The sequence below is a fragment of the Xiphophorus hellerii genome, chromosome 15, assembly GCF_003331165.1.
Source record: "Xiphophorus hellerii strain 12219 chromosome 15, Xiphophorus_hellerii-4.1, whole genome shotgun sequence".
NCBI lineage: Eukaryota > Metazoa > Chordata > Actinopteri > Cyprinodontiformes > Poeciliidae > Xiphophorus > Xiphophorus hellerii.
The window spans coordinates 2,519,569-2,542,174 of record NC_045686.1 but is presented as its reverse complement, the minus strand read 5'-3'; the positions used below and the strand labels follow the sequence as shown (position 1 = coordinate 2,542,174).

At 36.7% G+C, this 22,606-nt stretch overlaps 1 protein-coding gene across 1 annotated transcript in view; it reads right to left on the bottom strand.

Moving 5' to 3' along the window:
* Nucleotides 1-7,286: 7,286 nt before the first annotated feature.
* The window catches only part of man1a1 (mannosidase, alpha, class 1A, member 1), a 119,206-nt gene continuing 103,886 nt past the window's right edge, over nucleotides 7,287-22,606 (bottom strand). The window contains exons 8-12 of the mRNA XM_032585440.1: nucleotides 19,815-19,930; nucleotides 15,728-15,947; nucleotides 14,579-14,751; nucleotides 13,506-13,621; nucleotides 7,287-11,452 (exon numbers count right to left, since the gene is read on the bottom strand). Coding sequence (XP_032441331.1) covers nucleotides 11,326-11,452; nucleotides 13,506-13,621; nucleotides 14,579-14,751; nucleotides 15,728-15,947; nucleotides 19,815-19,930 — 752 coding nt within the window. The 3' untranslated portion in view covers nucleotides 7,287-11,325. The remainder of the gene's footprint in view (nucleotides 11,453-13,505; nucleotides 13,622-14,578; nucleotides 14,752-15,727; nucleotides 15,948-19,814; nucleotides 19,931-22,606) is intronic.

The following is a 22,606-nucleotide window of genomic DNA, read 5'->3' as shown; positions in this document are numbered from 1 at the left end:
TGTTGTGATTTTACAGTTTTTATGCAAATCTCATGACTATTTTTTAAAGTGTATATTCTGTTAAAATCAGAATAGTTATTAGTGTTTTTATATATTTATGATGTACTTTACATTCATTATGTTTAACAAGTGTTTGTAGAAATAAATCTCAATAGTTGCTTATTTTTTCAACGGTTCTTTAATTTTGCCACATTTACATGTTATTTCCAGTTAGACCACCAGATGGCAGCATTTATCCCATCCTGCTTCTTTAAAAACAGAAAAATTGGAGCATAATGAAAATATATAAGCTGTAAGATATACATAAAAAAACTTTCAAATGTTGGGAATTTGGATTCCTAACATATTTTCATTCATGTAAAAAATAAGTGGGACCGGAGGGACCGGAGGGTGTGCTCCAATTATAGAGGGGTCACACTCTTAAGCCTCCCTGGCAAGGTCTATTCAGGGGTCCTGGAGAGGAGGGTCCGTCGGATAGTCGAACCTCGGATTCAGGAAGAGCAGTGTGGTTTTCGTCCTGGTCGTGGAACACTGGACCAGCTCTACACCCTCGGCAGGGTCCTGGAGGGTGCATGGGAGTTCGCCCAACCAGTCTACATGTGTTTTGTGGACTTGGAGAAGGCGTTCGACCGTGTCCCTCGGGGAGCCCTGTGGGGGGTTCTCCGGGAGTATGGGGTACCGGGCCCTTTGATATGGGCTGTCAGGTCCCTGTATGACCGGTGTCAGAGTCTGGTCCGCATTGCCGGCAGTAAGTCGGGCTCGTTTCCGGTGAGAGTTGGACTCCGCCAGGGCTGCCCTTTGTCACCGATTCTGTTCATCACTTTCATGGACAGAATTTCTAGGCGCAGCCAAGGTGTTGAGGGGATCCGATTTGGTGGCCTTAGGATCTCATCTCTGCTTTTTGCAGACGATGTGGTCCTTTTGGCTTCATCAGATCGTGATCTGCAGCTCTCGCTGGAGCGGTTCGCAGCCGAGTGTGAAGCGGCCGGGATGGGGATCAGTGCCTCCAAATCCGAGGCCATGGTCTTGAGCCGGAAAAGGGTAGAGTGCCTTCTCCGGGTCAGGGGGGGTGTCCTGCCCCAAGTGGAGGAGTTTAAGTATCTCGGGATCTTGTTCACGAATGGGGGAAGAAGGGAGCGGGAGATCGACAGGCGGATTGGCGCAGCGTCTGCTGTCAAGCGGGCGCTGTACCGGTCCGTCGTGGTGAAGAGAGAGCTGAGCCAAAAAGCGAAGCTCTCGATTTACCGGTCGATCTACGTTCCCACCCTCATCTATGGTCATGAGCTTTGGGTCATGACCGAAAGAACGAGATCGCGGATACAAGCGGCCGAAATGGGTTTTCTCCGTAGGGTGGCTGGGCTCTCCCTTAGAGATAGGGTGAGAAGCTCAGTCATCCAGGAGGGACTCAGAGTAGAGCCGCTGCTCCTTCACATCGAGAGGAGCCAGTTGAGGTGGCTCGGGCATCTGGTCAGGATGCCTCCTGGACGCCTCCCTGGTGAGGTGTTCCGGGCACGTCCCACCGGGAGGAGGCCCCGGGGAAGACCCAGGACACGCTGGAGGGACTATGTCTCTCGGCTGGCCTGGGAACGCCTCGGGATTCCCCCGGAGGAGCTAGAAGAAGTGGCCGGGGAGAGGGAAGTCTGGGCCTCCCTTCTGAAGCTGCTACCCCCGCGACCCGACCTCGGATAAGCGGAAGAAGATGGATGGATGGATGGATGGATGGATGGATGGATAAAAAATAACTGCAAGATGCACATTTTATTTTCATCCTGGCATTTTCAGGTCAGCATTTGGTGGAGACTTCAAATTTAATAGAAATAAGATGTTCAGGTGAATTCCTAAACACTTTAGTAGAATCAAATTAATCATGATGAATCGATTATTCAATTAATCATCAACTAATTTAGTTATCAATTAATCATTAACTGGAGCATACAGACTCAAAAAGGCCAAAACAATTCAAACATTTATACATTTTGCATTTAAGATAAAAAAAAAAACTGCTGTAAAAATCCCTCTAAAGAAAACTGAATATGTTATACAGATACTATTTATGAAATTATTATAAAAATCTGACTGAGAAATAAGACGATATCATTCAATCATTATTGGCTCTTGATGAGAATTTACATGTAAGTTAGTTTTGTCTAACTAATAAAAACAGAACTGAGCGTCTCATTGGGTGTTTTTGGACCACAGTAACTTTCTTACTGCTATGCTATTTTTTCAGTCCAATTCCTGGTTTTTATTTACTGAATGTCCTTAAAGCTGCATTTGTAGGTGTTTTTTTTTTGTTTGTTTGTTCCTGCCACATATTAGAAACTCCTACGACTTCACGGCATAAACCATCAGATGTCCCATTTAGAGTTTAGTAAATCTTCACTAAATATTCAGTCTACTTTAGAAGGTGACCTTCAGCAGTCATTTTTGGAGGTTTAACCAGCTTTTTTACAGTGTAAGTTTTTAGAGAGCATAATTCCTTCAAAGTTTCCTAAATGTTCTACAATCGGTTTTACTTCCTCACAATGCTTAGGGAATATTTGCTAAAAATTACTCCTAATATTCTGGTTTACATTACTTCCTAGTGTTCAGTGCACTTTTCACTGTCCTTTATCCAGCATTACTAAACCATTAGCTAAAGGCTACAACTAACTTTTCACTGTCTTCTAGCTAGTGTTCAGGGTACATTAGCTAAATCTTAAAGCTAACTTTCTAATATCATCTAATGTGTGTTCTTGGCTAAATGCTACAGCTAACATTTTAGTAACCTTTAGCTAGTGTTCAGGGATTGCTAGTTAAATGCTACATCTAACTTTCCAGTTTCTTCTAGCATATGTGGAGAGTGGGCTAGATGCTATAGCTAACGTTACAGCATCTAAAAACCAGTGTTCAGGGTACATTAGCTAAATGCTACTGCTAACTTTCTGAATCCTTTATCCAGTTTCATAAAATGTTGGCTAAATCCTAAAGCTAACCATCCTGTCGTCTTTAATCAGTGTTCAGAAAATATTAGCTAAATGCTACAGCTAACTTTGAAGTATCCTTATGGCAATTTAATGTTCAGAAAAAACAAGGCTAAAAGAAATATTGTAGATTTGAATGAATTATTTTTTTTAGTTTTACTTCCAACAAAATGTGTATTTTGAGAAAGAGGTGGTGAAAGCTTGAGGCAGGGAGATTTTAGCATAAAGAAGAAACCATATTTCAGTGGCAATTTAAAAAATCCAAATCCCAGATAAACTGATAGCGTATTGAAGATTTCCTCGCAGGTGTTTAAAATACCATTTTCTGTTAGTTAAACTATTTTATCTTTGGTATTTTTCATCAATTCTTTTTACCAAAGAAATGGAGAATTGTGTCTGTGTGACAAACTGCTGGTGTCGACTAAACAGAAATAGAAAAATCTCTATCAGAAAATGAAAAAATAACAAATAACTTCACATCTTCTTACAGTTTCACACCACAGACTAACTGCTGCCTGTTTCTGCTTTATTTACTCTGTTGTGCATCATCTCTCCGCTGGTTGATCCAAATTAGCAGGTATCAACATTGTGTGGATTAATTACACGTTGCTCTCTGCACTTTCTGCCACCAATTAAACAAATCTGAAACAAGAATTAACTCATCAACTGGAGACACAAAGGCAAACAGGATTATTCATCATGTACTGTATGCAGAAACCTAAAATCGACCTGTAATAATAATAAAGTGGTTAATACAACAGCAGCATCTTGTTTTGCTGTTTCTGGTATGAATTCTCATACAAAAGAAAATATTTTTGACCATATCAGAGCTGCTGAAGGTCGACTGAGACAGAAAAATGAAAGCAGACTTTAGAAAACTCGCAGCGAGGGACGAAGCTTTGCTTTATTGGTTTCCATGACAACAAGAAATACTGCAGAAAAACGTTCAGATAAAAAGACCAATCACTTGAGCGAGGTATCAACACATTTTTATGTCCAAACCCAACAATTCTTCACACCGAAATGGTAGACTGGCAGAAAAGGATAAAAGTAGAAAAATAACAAAATGTGTCTTTTAGGAAATATAAAAACCCGTTTATCACCTGAAAATCAGAGTAGAAATTGACTGCTAGCTGCTCTTTGGGAATCACATGGTTGTGGTTAAAGTTTTAGTTTTGTCTGTGAAACTGAATTATCTTTGGTAATTTCATTAATTAAAACAGAAATGGGAGAAAAATGCCACAGGCTGCTTGTCTAAGGATCTAATTTAGTTTCGCTCTTGACCTGTAAAAGTAGCTGCAAATATTCACAAATATATCAGCATATTCCAGAGACAAAATAGATTTATTTTGAGTAAAGATACAGAAGCTGCATTTCCTCAGTGTTCTTGATCGCATTTGGAAAAGTTGATGGAAACAATAAAATTTTAAATTATTTCCTTAATTTCACAAAAAAAACGTTTTTACGCTGGATTGTTTTTATCATTTCAAAATAAAACAAAATGTTAATACACTAGATTTTAACTGAATAAGTTCAGACTTAGAGGAAGATCCTGACCACTGGTGTATCTGTGCCTTACCAGAGGCATGAAACTCTCTTCAGTTTTCGCAACATTCAGTTTGTTATAGCCATGCGTAGCGTCAACATCTGACTAAATCACAATTTTTTGGATTCGCTCCAAACCAGTGGATGGAAACATTAATCAATTCACATTTTTGTTTTTTTTTAAGTTTGCTCAAATTTCGCCCAAACTTTGAAAACTCGTTTTAGTTTAAGCTGATTCATCCATTGAGTCCCGAAAACGAACCTTTTGCCTCCAAAATGATTCCATATTGTTCAAAATTTGGTAGAAAGAAGACTCAGTCGTAGACAAAACTGTGTTTGAACACAGTGTCCCAAAGCTGGACTAAAAATAACTTAAAAATGAGTTAAAAATGGAAGAAAATTCTTTAGAAAACCAGCAGGAGTTCTGTCTCTGTCCACGGTGCTGAAATTCATCTATTTCCAGTAGCAGAACTTTTAGGAACCGTTTCACATTGGCGTCAGTATTTTTACATCAAATGTATCGCTGTGCAGAGACATAAATAACTCTCTAAAGGATCCAACCAGGCGGCAGGAACATCTGTCCAGAATGTGGGTCAGACTTCCTGGTTCCCAGTGGGACTCCAAACAGGAAGTGGAGCTGCAAACTCCTGGGGGATTTCCTGGTTTCAGAACAACAATCTGCTGCTGGTCAACAAACCAGCCACGATGGTGGCAGAGGAGCGACGTCCCAGCAGGGGAAACATCCGACACCCACAAGTTAAAAACTGGGGAAACAAAATGAAATCATGTAGTTTTAATCTGTCCCAGTTAATCCGTGTGACATGTTTTCTTTGGCTCTTTTACTCTTGTGGTTTTCGTGGTAATGGTGCGGAGGTGAGGATGGGTTGCCCGAAGACTCCTGTGGGATGACACAAGCAGAGAATAATCTAAAAACGTGAGGCATTAATATTTAAAATGAGTAACTACAGCAGTGGGAATCATCTGGAGCGCATATATCGTCCTTTGCTGTCACCTGGTGGCAGGTTTTAGGAACACCCGCATTTAAATAAAATCTATGAAGGTTTTATTTTGGATCAATGAGAGCAAGTTGGTATCAAATGAAGACATTTTGATCTAGAAATCCTTCTAATATGCTCCAACTTCTCAATTAATTCAGTTGAAATAATTCACACAACCGAGAACAAAAAATTAAAACTGCCTTCAATGACAATGAAATTCAACACAAGTCTTCTTAACTTAGAAGAGTCCAACCGACCTTGAGTTCCGCCAAATATAAATTGTAAACCAAGTTAAAATCTGTGAATCAAGAGGAATTTAAAGGCATTATTGTATAAAATACAGTACCGAAAGAACCGTCATCACGAACTGGATTCAGCTGAAACACTGCGGGTCCAGTTCACATCGAGGTGCAGACAGTTTGTCCCAACATGGACAAACCAAATGGACCTGGAGGAAAGAACTTTGGTCATATCAATGATCCCAAACACAGAATGAGTAACTGTGCTTAGAAATAAACTGTCTTTGTGCCAGTCAGCCACTCCAAAGAGCTTCTCAGTGGGTCGAATATTCAGCCAAAATTCCCTGAAACTGGAAAAAGGATTCAGAAAGTTAGCTGTAGCATTTAGCTAATGTACCAGGAATATTGGTTAATAGATACTGTAATGTTAGCTATAGCATTAGCCAACACTCCGTATGTGCTAAGGGATGCTGGAAAGATAGCTGTATCATGTAGCAATCCCTTAACAGAGGCTAAAGGACAATGAAATGTTAGCTACAGCATTTATTCCACACTATACGATAGATGATATTACAAAGTTAGCTGTAGCATGTAGCCAGCCTGAACAGAGGCTAAAGGACAATGAAATATTAGCCGTGGCATTTAGCCAACTATCTGTGAACACTGGCTAAAGGACAATGAAAAGTTAGCTGTAGCATGTAGCCAATACCTCACTTGCTAGATAATACTAGTCAAAGGTTGTCATAGCAGAGACAAAATTCTGTTTTCCACAGAATAATGACCATCAGAGCAAAAACTGGAAGATTTCAGCAGATGCAGCTAAAAACAAATATTTACATGAAAATAAAGACACAGCCATTTTTTCCTCTGCAAACTACAAGAGAGAATATGAAGCCGATTTAGCAACATTTAAATTTAAGCTTCCTTTCATTTCCTCAGTATTTGGTAGAATTGCACAAAGTTCTGTTAAACATTCTGGGTTTCCTTCCACAAGTTTGTCAATAATTTGCTGGAATTTTGTGTTATTTCTCCTGACAGAACTGGTGAAACTAGATCAGGTTTGTAGGCCTCACATTTCCAGCTCAGAAAACCAATTCATTAAGTGCACCAGTCCCTCCTGCTGCTAAACATGACAAGCTGCAAGTTTCCTTTACATATAGTTTCATCAGACTGCAGGTCATGTTATGCATTTGTCTGTTTTTTATGGCTTCTTCCTCGCTGAATGGCCTTTCAGCTCGTCGGTACAAATCTTCATTTTAAAAATGTTCTTGTCAAAAAATACGATTTTTTTACCCACATCTTTGATCAGTTTGTTTTTTACGTCACATAAAGATCTAGTTTGTTAAAATAGATCCACAGGTGTATGGATAATTAACCAATCAGAAGCTTGCAAAGCAATGACATCATCATCTGAGAATTCCAAATTCTATTTGCTGATAAAAACAGAAATTTGTAAAAAATGTACAAATGCCACAAAACCTATTTCAGGTTTCTGAAGGTTTTCTTTGGACTTTGGTTGCTTGATAAAAACAAGGAAACAATTATTAGAAGATGTTTTATTCACAATAGAAGTGTAACAAATATAGTTTATTAAAAAGTCTGCTGCTCAATATTATCATTTTATTCCATATATTCAGAAGAATCTTTATATAAATGCCAAACGGCTCGTCTGCCGCAATGCAATATTTACATTTCATATCAACAATAATTATATTTAACACAATAAATCAAATTTCCCCACAGAATTAAAACACTGCATACAAATGTAAAATAATCTTTGTGCAATGGAATGATTCTCAGTGAGTTTTTCTACATTTCTGAGGCTGTTTTCACACATTTGAAGCTCTAAAACGGCTGATTGGGCGACTGAGTCAGTGAGAAAAACAATGAAACACAAAATGATCAGAAAAAAAAAAATCACCAAAAAGGCCGACCATTTTTATGGAAATAATTTAAATCTGAAGGTGAAAATTCAACCAGATTAAAATAAAAAAATCTGCAGATGAGCCCTTTAAAGAGACTAAAACCCAATAATTCTCAAAAATCTGAACAGCTAATTTCATTTCCTGCAAATAAAAATTTTTTAAAAACTTCTGATTTAAAAGGTAAATTCAAACCTACAAAGCAGCATCTCATCTTTTTAAATCCTTAATTTCACCACAAATGAATTGAGAAATCAGAACAAAAAATCTAAACTAAACATTTTGGCTTGAGTTTTATGAGAAAATTGTGTATTTAATGTAAATTATTCATGTTAAAGCTGTAGAACAAATATGAAAATGCTACTTTATACACAAATAAAAATCCATTGATTCTGAGTTGAATTACATCCAATAATTCAGCAAAAACTAAAATTAACACAAGTTAGCAAAACGTTTCTTTCTGAAGCGAAATGATTCAAGTTTTAGATTTTTTCTTCCTTTGATTTTTAGTTTCCTGTTTTTGCGTTTCTACCTCTCGGTAAATTCGTTCTGCAGCTTTTTGTGCTTTTCAAGACAAACAACGAGTGAAATAAAGTAAAAGAATTTCACATTTGCTGGTACATTCATTCGGCTCCATCTGATCCTTTGTTTTGTCGACTGTCACTTGAAAAATATTTTTAAAATAACTGACTTGAGTCTTTTTTTTGTTTTTGCAGATTATAAAGCAGCTGTTTCTGCAGTTTGTTTACTGATTAACCCGCAGCGCCCCCTGGAGTCGGCTCCCAGCACCAGCATCTCCTATGATCTACCAGAAATAAATTATCACAATCAGCTGTTACAGTTTCAGACAAACAAATGACAGAAAAACTGTTCAGAGAAAAAATGATTAAAAAAGGCAAACTTTTTGAAGTAAAATATTTAATTTGAGATAAATTAATTAGAATTATTTCCCTGTTGGAGGAAATTAAAGCTTTTTATTAAGATTTGATTCCCAGAAATAAATAAATAAAAAATCCCCTTTTTGACACCGAAATGAAAAATGACATTAAACTGATGTTTGATTTTTCTATTCAATCAAAACAGGAATTTAATTTAATCAGTTTCAGAAAAATTAAGTCAAGTAATCTAATAGACGCTTTAAAAACAATCAGAAAAATGTTTTGTTTTCAGTTGAATTTCACTGTTTTTTCAACTTTTTCAGAGAATAAAATCAACAATTTTCCTCTGTAAACCTCAAAAATCATTTTTTAAAAGTTCTCTGCTTTTTTTTTTCACTTTTTAGTCAAAATGTCTTGGTCAGAATTAAAACATCATATCGATTCTAGTTGGTTTCAGTAACTTAAAGTGAAGGAATCTCATATATGCTTTAAAAACAAACAGATTGATTAGTTGATTTCAGTTTAATTTGACTGTTTTTGGTACGTTTTCAGAAAATAAAATCAACAAATCCTTTTTCCTAAGCGTCCAGAAAAACCTGCCTGCATTTTTCGAACTTTTTTTCTGTGTTTTGGCCAAACTTAAAGGTCAGACAGATGTTTTATAAACCTCAGATAAATAATCTCTGGCGGTGACGCGACTTTTTTAACGACTAGCCATCTGCCGTCTGTCTGCTTTAAAACTGGGCTGATGAATTTGATCCGCCGCCTCCAACATCATTATTTGGCAAGACGAGAGAAAGATCTGCGAGCCTTGCACATTGTGATTGGTAATTACTTTATAATGCAGCTAATTTCACAGTCTGCAGTCATTTGGCCCAAGATTCAAGAACTGCAGCAGCAGTCTGCCACCACTAGATGTCACTGCAGCCCAGGAAATCAGACTTTTGACTCTGGAGAGGGAATAACACATCTGATCTCCTATTACAGATGGATTTTCCTCAGAAAGGATTGGTAATCCTTTTATTCGTGTCCACTTTTGGTTAAATCTTCATCTGAAGGATGGGAATATACTTAAAGCTGAGAGTCTTTGCTAAAAAAAATCCCTTCTTTGTGTTCATATGAGCTGCAACTCCTGTTTTTACCAGAGAAGGCACTAGATTAAAGACTAAACTGGATGAAATCTGGCTTCGTCTCTATGGTTCTGTGGAAAAAAACGATAAATTAATCATGATGTAAACGACAACGTAAATGGTAAAAGCTGCGCTACGTCAGTATGGCTTCAATGTGACTGAAGGTGGAGCTTTTAGAGCAAAGTTGAGCATTTCCTCACAGAGGAGAAGATCCTGCCTGACGGAAAATAGAAGAAGAGGAGACGAAGGTTACATCCACGCATCAATAAAAACTTTAACTACATTTAAATCACCGCTTTGCAGAACAAAATGATTAAAAACCGTCCAACTTTAATGATTTTTTTTAAACCGTGGATTTCCTCTAATCACAGGGTGAAATATGAACATAAACCACCGAGGCCTGAGTGGCTGTTTATTAAGATCTCAGTTTCAAGATTTTGATAAAAACAAACAGGCTAACCAGCTAATCAGGTTTACTGGGACAATTCTCAGTGGACTGGTCTTTTTTTTTTTTTTTTTTAATCATTTATTGTGAAAAATTTCTCGAAACTTTAAATGAGGTTCGAGTCTAAAGTGATCACTTCAAGTTGATTCAGATGAGTGGATGTAATCTCTGGAACAGCAGCGTAAATGTTCAGGGTCTCAATGGAGGCACTGATTTCAAAATTTGAGCTGATATTGATATCCGATATCAATATACTGGATATTTTCCCATATTTCTGACATTGAAAGAACAACCAGAAAACTCATATTCCCAGAATCCTCTGCAGCATCACCATCACATCGGGTATTAATATCGGGCCAATTCCGGTATTTCATGCATCCCCAAAAATAAAAAATAAAAAAAATAAAATAAAATAAAATAAAGCTCCCTGACAATTTAAACTGCTCCAAAATCCATCAAAATTAATATTGGTTCACCGGTTTAAAAAAATATTCAAGTCTGAGGTCATTAAACCTAAAATCAAACCAATTTTTTCAGGAAAAAAAGGCCAAAACAATCGAGTTAGGAAGAAATATCCGTTTTTAAATCCTTCTTGGTCAAACTCCGATGGAAATGTGAGATAGAGGAACAAATCAAACAGCTGGTCAAAGAAAACCAGTTGAATTTACTGGCAGATATGAACGAGGCATGATTTAGATAGATGAAAACATAAAAAAAGGAAATCCCAGTGTTTGTCCAACCAAACAGATCCTCAAGCAGCGAAAAGGAATCAGAAAGTGAACTGGGAGTCTTTCCGCTCACCGTGTCACTTCGCCGCCCCTGTCAGTCAGAGCTGAGGGGTTTTTGTGCCCAAACGTCTTTAATTCACAGAGCCGCCTGGTTTCACCCTCACAGAGAAAAAAACTAAACCCAACAAACATCCTGATAAATAACGTGACCAGACGAAGAGCAGCTGATTGATTATCTCTGCCGTTTCCAATCCAAACAGGAAGTTCTCATGATTCCGGTTTTAAATAAGCTGCTCCGGATCCGACCCAACCGGAGATCAGTGTTTGCAAAAAGATTCAAAATAAAACAAAAAAACAAATCAGATAAAACCAGAACAGATCCAGTTCATAAAAAGAACAAAAAAATCAAAATCCGACAAGGAGGAACCTGTCACCAGCAGGAGGCTCAGATATACAGGGTCAGAGGTCACTGGGAGGCTACTCCACTTCGTTGGGCGTGTCTGTTTTGTCCTTCCTGATGACGGGCAGAGGGTGAGCCTCGGTGTTGAAGACCCAGTGTTCGAACGGCAGGTGGTCGTCGTCGGAGAACAGCAGGTACAGATACCTGCAGAAAAACACAAATTAAACAGAGAAACTTTTTCAGATAATTTTCAAACCAACGGACTGGTGGGCTAACATTCGCTAATCAGTTAGCGCTTTAGCTAGCTTTGAAAACATCTAGCGCATGAAACGTAAACCGTGTACATTTGATCCTGTTGATCAAGTATCAGCTGGATAGTTGATCAACTCTATCAAATACCCAGTTGATCTGTTACAGAACAAAACATTTAAACTTAGCACTTTAGCATTAGCATCCACTAAATACCATGTTGTTGAAGTTCCCCTGTTATCTCATCATAAAACCTCAGGGAAAATATCATTTTTTCTGCCCCAACTTAAATTAAATGTTGGATTATTTGTGTGAAATGATGCAAAAATTGTCCCGTTTGTGGGTAGACAAAAAACCTGCCGACATGATCAGTAAAAACAAAAATAACTGGAAACAATTAGAGCTAAACGTGACGCTGCGGCTGGCAGGGAAGACTGGAGACATTTGGTGTTTTTCACAGTTTCTGTCTCTACTATTTGGAGCCTTTTTTAATTAACTTTTTTTTTAGATTTATGTAACAGACATCGTCTGGCTGACATATCTGTAATTACTGAAGCTAAATTAGAAGCGTTTGTTTTGTCATTATTCCTGGAACTTTCTCCAGATTTTAGATTTGTTTCTCTGGTGCTCCGTATCGGCGGACATGCGGAGCAGCTGAGACCTGATTCATTTGGAGAAGATCGACCCGCGCAAGCAGAGACATTAAGAAGGTTTTTAATGAATTTTAATTCATTAAAATTAATTAAAACCAAAAAGATTTTAAATTTATTGTTATATGATATTTATTACGGCTATTAGTACTGTTTTGTGACGGTATTGTACATTATACAGCAGAGACAAACTAAGCTAAAATATTTTATTTAATACACTTGACTGCTCTGAGAACAAAACAATAATTTCACAAAAAACTAAAAAAAACTAAAAAACTTGAATGAATAAAATACAAGACAAAAATCTTCTATTCTATATATTTTTTGGTATTTAGTAAATAGAAATAATTTTGGTAACAAGAAAGGTTTAGTCTGATTTAACTTCAGACCAAGAAAGAAAATTATGTTTTTATTAGATGTATGAATTTGTTTGATTTCAATTGTATTTTTTCAAATTCAGGATTTTAATGAAACATTAGATCCATTAAATTACGTTGAGCAGGAAGCAGGGGAGTCAAACTCATTTTAAATTTTAGCTTCATTAAGATTATGAATGTTGTCAAAGGGCTGTTTGTGGCAGAATGTAGTGATAAAACAAACTAAACTGTTAAAATATTATCCATCTCTGCATTCAATGAGTATTTCTTTAAATTAAATAATCTTGAACATCTTTCCAGGATTTTGCAATTGTTTTTGTCATTTCTTGTGACCTGATTTTGTGGAGCAGATTTAGAAATGTTTACAATATTTGCACTTATATATGATGTTAAAAATGACATTTTGAACAGTGGAGTAAAAGTAATAAACACTGCCCCCTGTAGGTGGGAGGTAGCATCACTTAAACCAAATGCATTGATTGTAACGATGCCACTTGACAAAATGTAATGTCTGTTTCTGGTTTTCACAATTGTTGACTACAAGATGTGTTATGATGTTTTATGATTTCATGATGTAAACCTGTTTGAACTGCCTTGTTGCTTAAATGTGCTGCACTAATTAACATGATTGATTGAATATTTTTAACCATTTTTACAGAACATTTGCAATAAAAATCACAACTATAGACCCGCAAAAAACAACAACAGAAAATACTGCCATCCGTTTATTGTGTGTTAATTTCCACAATTGTGAAAAACTAGAGGAACTGATAGACGTAATTTAGCATCTGAGGGCCACAAGATTTGGCCCCTAGGCCTCGAGTTTGACATGTGTATCTTAATGTGTGTGTGTGTGTGTGTGTGTGTGAATGAAATAACCTTAAGCCTCTGTCTGAAGCTGAGCTGGAGTGAAAGGCAGCTTCAGTTTGTGTCAGGTCAGGCCTGCAGGGCCGAAGGGAACGCTGCTCAGTTTGGACTTACTTTAGCGTTTCGGCCAGGTAGAAGCTCTGCTGCACGTCGTCGTGGTTCGGAGACGAGGCGTAGACGTCTCTGACGCCGCTGTAGCCTCCTTCTAGTCGGCAGTGCTTCTCCAAGGCCTGGATGAGACGCAAACAGAATATCTTAAAATATTCTTCAACTCCTCAGCTCATGTTGTTCATATAGAAAGGGAGCTAAAAGAGTTCTTGTTTTATTTTAAAAGGGGTGTCATTATGTGTTGCAGTACCATTTTATACCACAATCAAGTAACTATTTTAATTTCAGTTATAAAAATGATACATATATCAAATATGACTTTAAAAATTGCCTCCGTCTCTTTAAGAAGCTCCTGCTCTTCCTGAAACTCCGCCTACAGGGAGTCATCTCAACATTGCTCCTGTAAGTCTGTCTTGGTAACAAATTTTGTCAGTTTTTGCGATAAACAATAATATTGCTTTGAGTACATTTTCAGGTAATAACAAAGTAGCATAATAATGCAAGAACACATTTTCAAAGATTAATACACACTGAATTCTGATGAACATTTAACACCAGATCTGGAAGACATTTTAAATCTCCAAAATAATTTAACATAACAAATAAAAAAATTAATTAATTATGAAGGGGCTAGTTTAGAGTTTTATCATCCAGTTTTTGGTAGAAAGAGAAAAAAAAAATAAATAAATCATGCAAATGAAAACAATTCAGCTCGTTTTAATTTATTAATTGATTAATTGATTTATTGTGACAGGGCTCCTCCATTAACCCTTTAACAATGTTTTACCAGAGTTTCACTGAGAAGCAGCTCATTTAATGAGCTCAGCAGATGCTCAGTTTCAACAGGTGTTTGCTAATTGCTGCTGGCTAGTCTGAAGGAGCACAGTAGGGGAGGAAACTTAGTTGCCATGGAGATTAAAGGATTCCTCAAATATGCATAAAAGAATCAAAGCAACACTCCAGGTACGTGTTTAATGAGGGAATAACATTATAAACATGATGTAAAGCTCTTACTGCTCCTTTAAATAAAACTACAACAAATTGAGCTGAACTTTATGAGTGTTGTGAAGTTATTTCACCTGGACAGCCTCCCAGCCCCACTCTCTGTATTTGGGGTCGTGGGTGAATCTCCACATGTACATGTAGGTCTCGATGACCTCCGGGCGCAGGATGAAATATTTCTCGTTCTGTCGGGTCGCGATGGCCTCGACTCCGCCGTCGAAGCGGAACGCCTCCGGACCGAGCTTCAGCGCTTCGGAGAAAGGAAACAACACAATTTAAGACTCAGATCGCAGCTTTTATTTACTTTATGTCAAGGATTTATATCACCTGACAGCCAGTGTTAGTAGACTTTAGATTTATATGATAGCTGCAGTATCATTTATCATTCATAATTTAGTTTATGCTACATATGTGGGTGCAGAGAACAACACCATCATAAAACTGTTTTCATTTTGCTCATGGTCGTAATCCTCCAGAAACTTATTGAAACATCTAACAAAATGTAATCATTATCATTATAATCCTTTTCCAATGTTTAATAAAATAAAGATAATACAAAGACTATGACAAAAGAATAAAAATGAATGCTAATAAAGACAATTTTAATGATAATAGCGTAGGCAAATATTTGACGATTAATTGAAAATTCTTCAGTTTTTTTATTTAACCACTTTGTCATTTTTATTCAATATTAGAAATACATTAAAAGATGCAGGAAAACAATTATCCAGTTAGCAATTAATCAATTACTAAATCAGTTGATTATTTTAATAATCAATTAATCACAATTAATTTGATTAATCATTTCAATGGATTTGTTTCTTGAAGGTAAATGGAAAGTATTTGTCTTTTTTACGTAAAGCTTCTTGCTTTTATTTTAAACTGAAGATGTGGAATAAACAGGACAAAATATTTTTTATTAAAAAGCAAAGTTTACTTTATCTCAAACTTCACAAAATAAAGGAGGCATTCCATTTTTGTATTTGTTATGAAACAAAAAACAAAAAAAAATTCTAGATGGAAGAATTTTAAAATACTTTAAAATATTTGAATCCACGAAAATTTAATGATCAATTTACTCAAAAAAAAAAAGAGAAAAGGCACAACATGCTTTAAATCATAAATAAAATCTTTACTAAGACTAGAATCTATTTATAGTTCATTCTGAAATTATTATTATGAAATATAAAATTTTCAGACGATTCAAAGGCTCGTCATGGAGTTACCCGTCCTGGCGTACGACTCGTGGCAGGTGCGAGCGATCTCCGCCGCCTGCTCCATCTGGTGGCCCGTCTTGTCACCGGGGGCCCCGTCGGCACCCAGAGCGATCATGCCGCCGGCGAAACACGTCAGGTGGCCCATCTTGTGCTCCAGCAGCCCTCCCTTCCACTCGGCTATGTAGGTCAGCCCGCTGCTCGACTTCCTCATCAGGTTGGTTTCTATCGCCTGGAAGAAAGAAACAGGGTGGCGAGAATCAAAAAACATGAATCCCATGTTGTCTCTATGATAGGGATGCAATTGATCAATTATTTAGTTAATCTGTAGTTAATTGATCTCATCTATAAACTAATGATTAATTAATAAGCAGCCATTTTCTTGAAAACTTGAGTTTTCTCCATGGCTTTGCTTTGATTGCCTCTTTTTGACAACAAATCCAAGAATGTTTATAAAAGGGATGCAAGTTACCAATGATTTAGTTTATCTAAAGTTGATTAACTGTAAACGTTTAATTGATTAACAGCCATTTTTTTTAAACAAGAGTTTTTCTAGTATCATAATGGCTGATCGTCTTTCCATAACACAAACAACTAAATTGTCCATAATATGCTGAATGGACCTTACCAAGCTCCGCCCACAACCGACCCACGTGACCGCAAGTCTCACAAGCAAAGCCTCCCAGCTGTTTCTATGTAAACATGATTAGTGCATCATTTCTACCGGATTTTCACAATATATCAGCTGCTACATGGACAGAGGAACTAACAAGTTCATGTCATCATCTGGGAGGAGGTTACTGGTTTCTCAGTCACAAGCTGGTTGCAAACCTGAGGCCAGCAGGTGTCAGTCAGTTATGGTAGATCTGAACTTTGACCTCAATATGAGAAGCTACAGACTGATAGGAGGAACCAAAGAGCTCTGTAAAGGTAAAGGCAAATCTTCTGAAGTTGGGACATAATTAATTTAATTTCACATAATTATCGCGGCAGAAGCCATTTGTTTGTTAAAATTTTATGAAATATATTTGTTCTATTTGATGTTTGTTGTGAATGACGTAAACTCACAAACGAACGAGGTAATTAGTCCAACGTTTAGAAACTACAGCGAGTAATGCGCCACAGCAAAGGTAAACAAAGGTAAAATAACCTGAACAGGTGATCAACTCAAAACCACTCCTACCTTTTTACTCTCTCTCTCTCTTTGTAGTTTAAGCTCACCTGTTACCGTGGCAACCGCCTGCTCCCCGCAAGACGAGCAAAGATTAGTTAAAAACATAACATTCAGTCCGTTACGATATCAAGTTTCCAGGCTTGATATTTATTTCTCGATTATTAATCAGCGCTTCCCTGAACACAGCGATGGTTGATTGACTAGCTGTACTTGGTGCTAACGTGGCTAACACGAGTAACAGTTTAGTCCAAAGCCTTTTCTGCTAAAATAAAACCTTTAGTGTATGTCAGATACAGACACATTGCATATTGATCTGTTTAGCTAACGTAAGACTGTGTAGCAGACCGGCTTCAAGGTGTAGAAGTTGTATCAGTTCTGCCATTATGCTGTACTTAGCTAACGGGAAGCTAAGTGTGTTTGTGAGACGGCCACGCACGTGACCACGTAGAATGGGCATCAGCCAATGAAAAGTGGCCCCTCTGGTAAGGTCCATTAAAATGATTACATTTTAATATTTTCTATCAGTTGTGTTTAATACAACTGATAATGGCGGAAAATTGAGGTTTTCTCACATTAATTAACTTAGATATACATCTATGAAGTATAACAAACCAGAAACCTCTTATGTTGCTGAATTGAAAAATGTGTCAAACACGTAATTAACATAAAGAAATACCGTCTGTTGCTCTTGAAGGAATGTTAAAACTTCGCTCTATAAAGTGCACTAACTCAAGTCAGCCCTTAAAATCAACCGTGCTTAGTGGCGCCATGTTTCTCATGTTTTCTCAGTTGTCCGCCCTGCTTTTCTATCAAACCCTCACCTTCGTAGCACATCGTTAATATTTGGTGGATAAGTCGACGCTGCTCCGCCACACGTGAAACTTCATCTATATTTCAAAACGGAACACAATAACGTACACTTCATCCCACAGCGGACTCTGTTTTAACCGTTTCTCTTTCCCGCTCCGCCATTTTGTTTCTGTTTCAACGGCTCCGATTAAGAATGACCAGCGGCGCCTTCTGCTGGATGGCGGCCAAACTACAACACTAAAATAGGGTCTAGACTAGGACGTTACAAGTTAATCGATTGGGATTAATTTTAATCTAAAATACAATTGCTCTATGCTTCCAGATTTAGTTATTGTCGATGTTTAACTCCAATATTTATGCTCTTGAACTCACCACAGTGAGCCAAAAGGACATCCAGCAGCTTTCTCCAGCTGAGACCCGTTGCTTGTCACCACAACTTAACTTGATGATTTATTATGATGGAGGAAATAAATAATCCTCTGGGTTCAGGAGGATTTTTATTTCCTTCCTGCAAATCATCTGTTCAGCATCTTTGACTCTGTGTGAGCCGCTTCGTGAGGTTATTTAAATAACCAGACTTTTGTAATGTCTGCAGATGAAAGCAAATACCACAGCATGACTGCTTTTTATTATCCACAGCTGACCTTGCTGTTGTTGTCCGCCATTATCCAGCATCATCTATAATGACTCAGAGGCTGCATGAGGGATTTAAACCCTGTGGAGTAAACGGCAACACTTCACCAGCTGTAAACAAACACCACGCTGTCTGCTTAGAGGGAACATGTGGAAATTAGACGGCCACTCGCTGTGAGGTTTATGTAATATCACCAGGTTCTAAAAGTTTCATTTGGTTGGATCACATACTGGGGATATGTCGTCTCTAATTTAAACTAAAGAACATTGACCACTATAGTTTTCAGTTGATTTCCCTTTTTTTTTTTGTCTTTTTACACCAAAAAGAAAAGTTACTACAGTAGATCCTAATATTAAGCTAACATCAGCTTATAACTGCCTATTTCAACAGTTCGAACACCAAATATACCTCAATATGTATTAATACACATTATATTGCTTTCGACTCATTATCACTGGAGCATTGACCAACATATTTGACATCTATTGATGATTTTTATTACAGCACTTAAATAGGATGTCAATTGGTGACTGTATGTTGTTTTTATGACTTATTTTGTGTTTTTATGATGTAAAGCATTTTAAACTGTCTTCTTGCTGAAATGTGCTATACAAATAAAATTGATTGGATCTATGTTTCCATTTGTCAGGTACAACTCTCATGTGGATTTTGTGCAAACATTTAAAATGTCGCAAAAAAAGAAAAAGAAAATGCGAATTAGACGTGTCCATCTACTGGTTTGAAGCGAAACAACTGGGCTACGCAAAGTTTAATTTTCATCAGATGTTGACGCTAAGCATGGCAGTAAAAAAGCAAGAAGTAAAGGTTGCAAACTACCTACGAACTGCAGTGAAGCTCAGCCCGTTACCTAGCAACCTCAGTGGAGTTCCGTCCGTTACCTAGCAACCCAAGCAGAGCTCCAGCAAGTTTGGTCAGCTGGTTTCCCACTGTATGAAATGTACAATGGCTGCTGGAAAAGAGTTTTGTTGTTGACTTACCATACAGAAACCACTTGTTGGCTCCACTTCTGCTTTTAAAAGATGTACGGTTGTATAGTTGCGCATTTGTTTGCAGCCATTTTCGCGTGCGAGTGTAAACATTGAGTTGAGGGGGTGTGGCAAGCAGCGGCTTATTTGGATTTAAAATGACATGAGGCCCTAAAACAGCTCAAAATCGGACTGAAATTTGATTATCTAACAATAATTTTGAGCTAAAAAAATATAACAAACTTGTTTTGCATCACCCATAGAGCTAACCTAACCTGTTCAAGGAAGCATAATAACTAAAGTAGGAGATCAGAAAAATCACCCTACATTAAGTTTGACAAAGCCAAAGTTGTGGATAAAGACATATTTAGTATTTCTGACCAACCTCTGAAGCTTTATTTAAGTCCCTGCCCTTTGTTTAACTTGAGCAGCTAATCCAATAAAGACCCTCTGAGCATGTGTGTGTGTGTTTGTGTGTGTGTGTTTGTGCCTCACCTGCAGGGCATCGTAGTACATCTTCTTCCCTTCCTCGTCGGTCTTGTCGGACATAAGCCAGGCCTTGAGCAGATACTCATAGAAGCTGTCGCCGAGGCCACCCACAGACACGTGATCTGCAGCAAAGATTAGCGGAGGAACATAAATCAGCGCCGCGCGGCTCCAGCGAGGCCGCTGCACAAACACCGCTACATTATTCTGGTGGCAGGCTGATCGAGTAGTTTTCTAGATTTTGTCCCGCTGATAGTCGGCGAAGGCACATCCATATGCATGCGTCATTAACGCAGTCCGGCTGCGTTGAGAAGCGCAGAGATTAAATGTCAGCTGTGATCATCTTGAGGCGAAAAGAGAGGAAGAGGATAATGATGATGATGAGGAGGGTTTGGTTTAAAGATGGGGAAATATTTAAAAATAAAGAATCAGCGATGAACAAAAACCTAGAATAATATTTGTACACTGCAAAAACACAAAATCAGTAGTTTTGGTTTAATTTTCTAATGTAAATATCTAAGCAAACCTGAATTAAGAAAAATAACTTAAAAGTAACTTTTCAGCAAGAAATAGGAGCTTATTTAAAGGAAATAATTCCTTTATTTTGATGAAAAGGTTGAAATTATTTAACTTAAAACACGAGATTTTTCCCGGTTTGGAGTTTTAAAAAAAATTAAGACTTTTTTATGGTAATATTATGACTTTGTTTTGGTAATATTAGAACTTTGTTTTCAAAATGTTGCTTTAATTTCAATTATCCCTTCTGTGAGTTGAACAGATTACTAGTGCCAAGCAACGAGAACGTTTCTTTAATTATGAGAACATAGTCCCAATATTAGCAGAAAAAGACACAATTTTACCAATAAAATGTCCTCAAATTACAAGAAAAAATTTGATTTAATGAGAATTTTATTTTTGTTATTTTTCATATTGGAATTCTCATAAAATTACGACTTTATTTTCAAAAAGTTGCTCTGATTTCAGTTATTTCTTCCTTGAGTCGGACAATTAAGTCCGAGCTATGAGAATTTTGTTTAATTACGACATTAATTATAATATTAGCAGGAAAAGATACAATTTTATCAATAGAATGTCTTAAAAAACTAGTTTTAATGAGAAATTCTTTTGTCTTATTTGCTGCCGTTCATAAAATTACTACTTTATTCTGGTCATTTTAACATTTATTGTCATATTATTTCAACTTTGTCATACGACTATTCTTGTGTACCATTCTTGCATTATTATGACTTTATTGTCCTAATTAAAAGTAAATATCTTAGCCTGACCTTTATATTTTGTTATAGAGTTGATCTGAATTCAAAATCCAAATAAAACACGCTTATAAAACAAGATGGCCGCCATGGGCATTCTGTTTGGAAACATGAACTAAATCTTAAAAAACTTGATTAAATCGATTCATTTCTCAAAACGACTCAAACCTTAAGGTAGAATATAAGAGTTTATAAGCGTCTCTCCTGTCAAAGTTCATAGTTTACAATTTATTAAGCAAACCCAACCGCCACAACATACTATCAGCCTGGATAAACAACTTTTATGCATTCATTCCTCTTTTCTTTATGTTATCTAAACAGCAATTCTACTTTTATGCATCAGTTAATGAAATACTTGCCTGAAAACACCGTTATCAGCTTTGTGTCACATAAATATGAACAATTATAACCGCTCATGTGTTTAAATGGTTGTTTTACTGAGCATTTCAGAGCAGTCTGCGGGAACAGATCCATATTTATCCGACTCAGACAGTTGCAAGCCTTTCATAAAAAGCTGAGCAGTAAAACTATACCTGACAGCGCTTAATAAAAGCTGAGAGCATATCAGTGGATATAAAAACAAAATAATAAAACCAGGCAAAAGGATTTTTACTTTAATGTCACAATCTTTTTTGGTGAACAGCACAAGTTTCTCTTTTTTTTTTTTTTTTTTTTTTTACAGAGAACAGTAAAATTAACAGCAAAATGATGTGAATAAAAGGTGAAATTGGATCAAGAATATAGAATTTTTTATTGCTGTTAAATGTAAAACACTAAAAAGTAGAAGGTGGGTTTAAGGAGGTCAATTTGTCTGACAGCATCTTTTTGCCACTTTATCTTCAGATGTGTGGCTGCAGCTGCTGCATTTTTTGGACTTTCTGAATAATTCTTTAATAATTATTTTTATTACGTTTTTGTAGATCAGTAGATTTAGTTCAGTTGTTGTAAAGGTGTCAACAGCTAAATAATGTTTTAATCAGTTAGTTACACTTATTCACATACAAAAACCTTTTAGAAAAAATGTACTTTCAGGAGTATTTTTACATTTTACTTTTACTTGAGTAATTTTATTTTGAAGTATTTTTACTCTTACTTGAATCAAATTTCCTCAATTTTCTACTCACTGGATGGAAAACAAACATGTTTTAAATCCACCAGACTCAGACACACACCTGCAGATTTTGTTAAAGTTTCCTAAGTTTTTTATTGAAAGAAACTGATTTGGAAACATTTTATTTTGCCTGATTTTGTTATTTCTTGTTACTGATATGAATTATTGTCATTTTGGTTCTTAAAATACCAAAATTTCACTTAACTTTATACTTTGGTCCATCTGATGATGTAATTTTTAAATATTAAATGATTGATAGTTTGTTCAGCTACTCAGTATTTCAGTTAACTTTTATAAAACTTTTTTACTCTTACTTGAGTACAAATATGTTGAAGTTGTACAATTTATGCCCACCTGTGGTTTTAATTATGTTTTATTACATGTTGAAGCCCGATTTTAATACATTAGATATTGCAGTG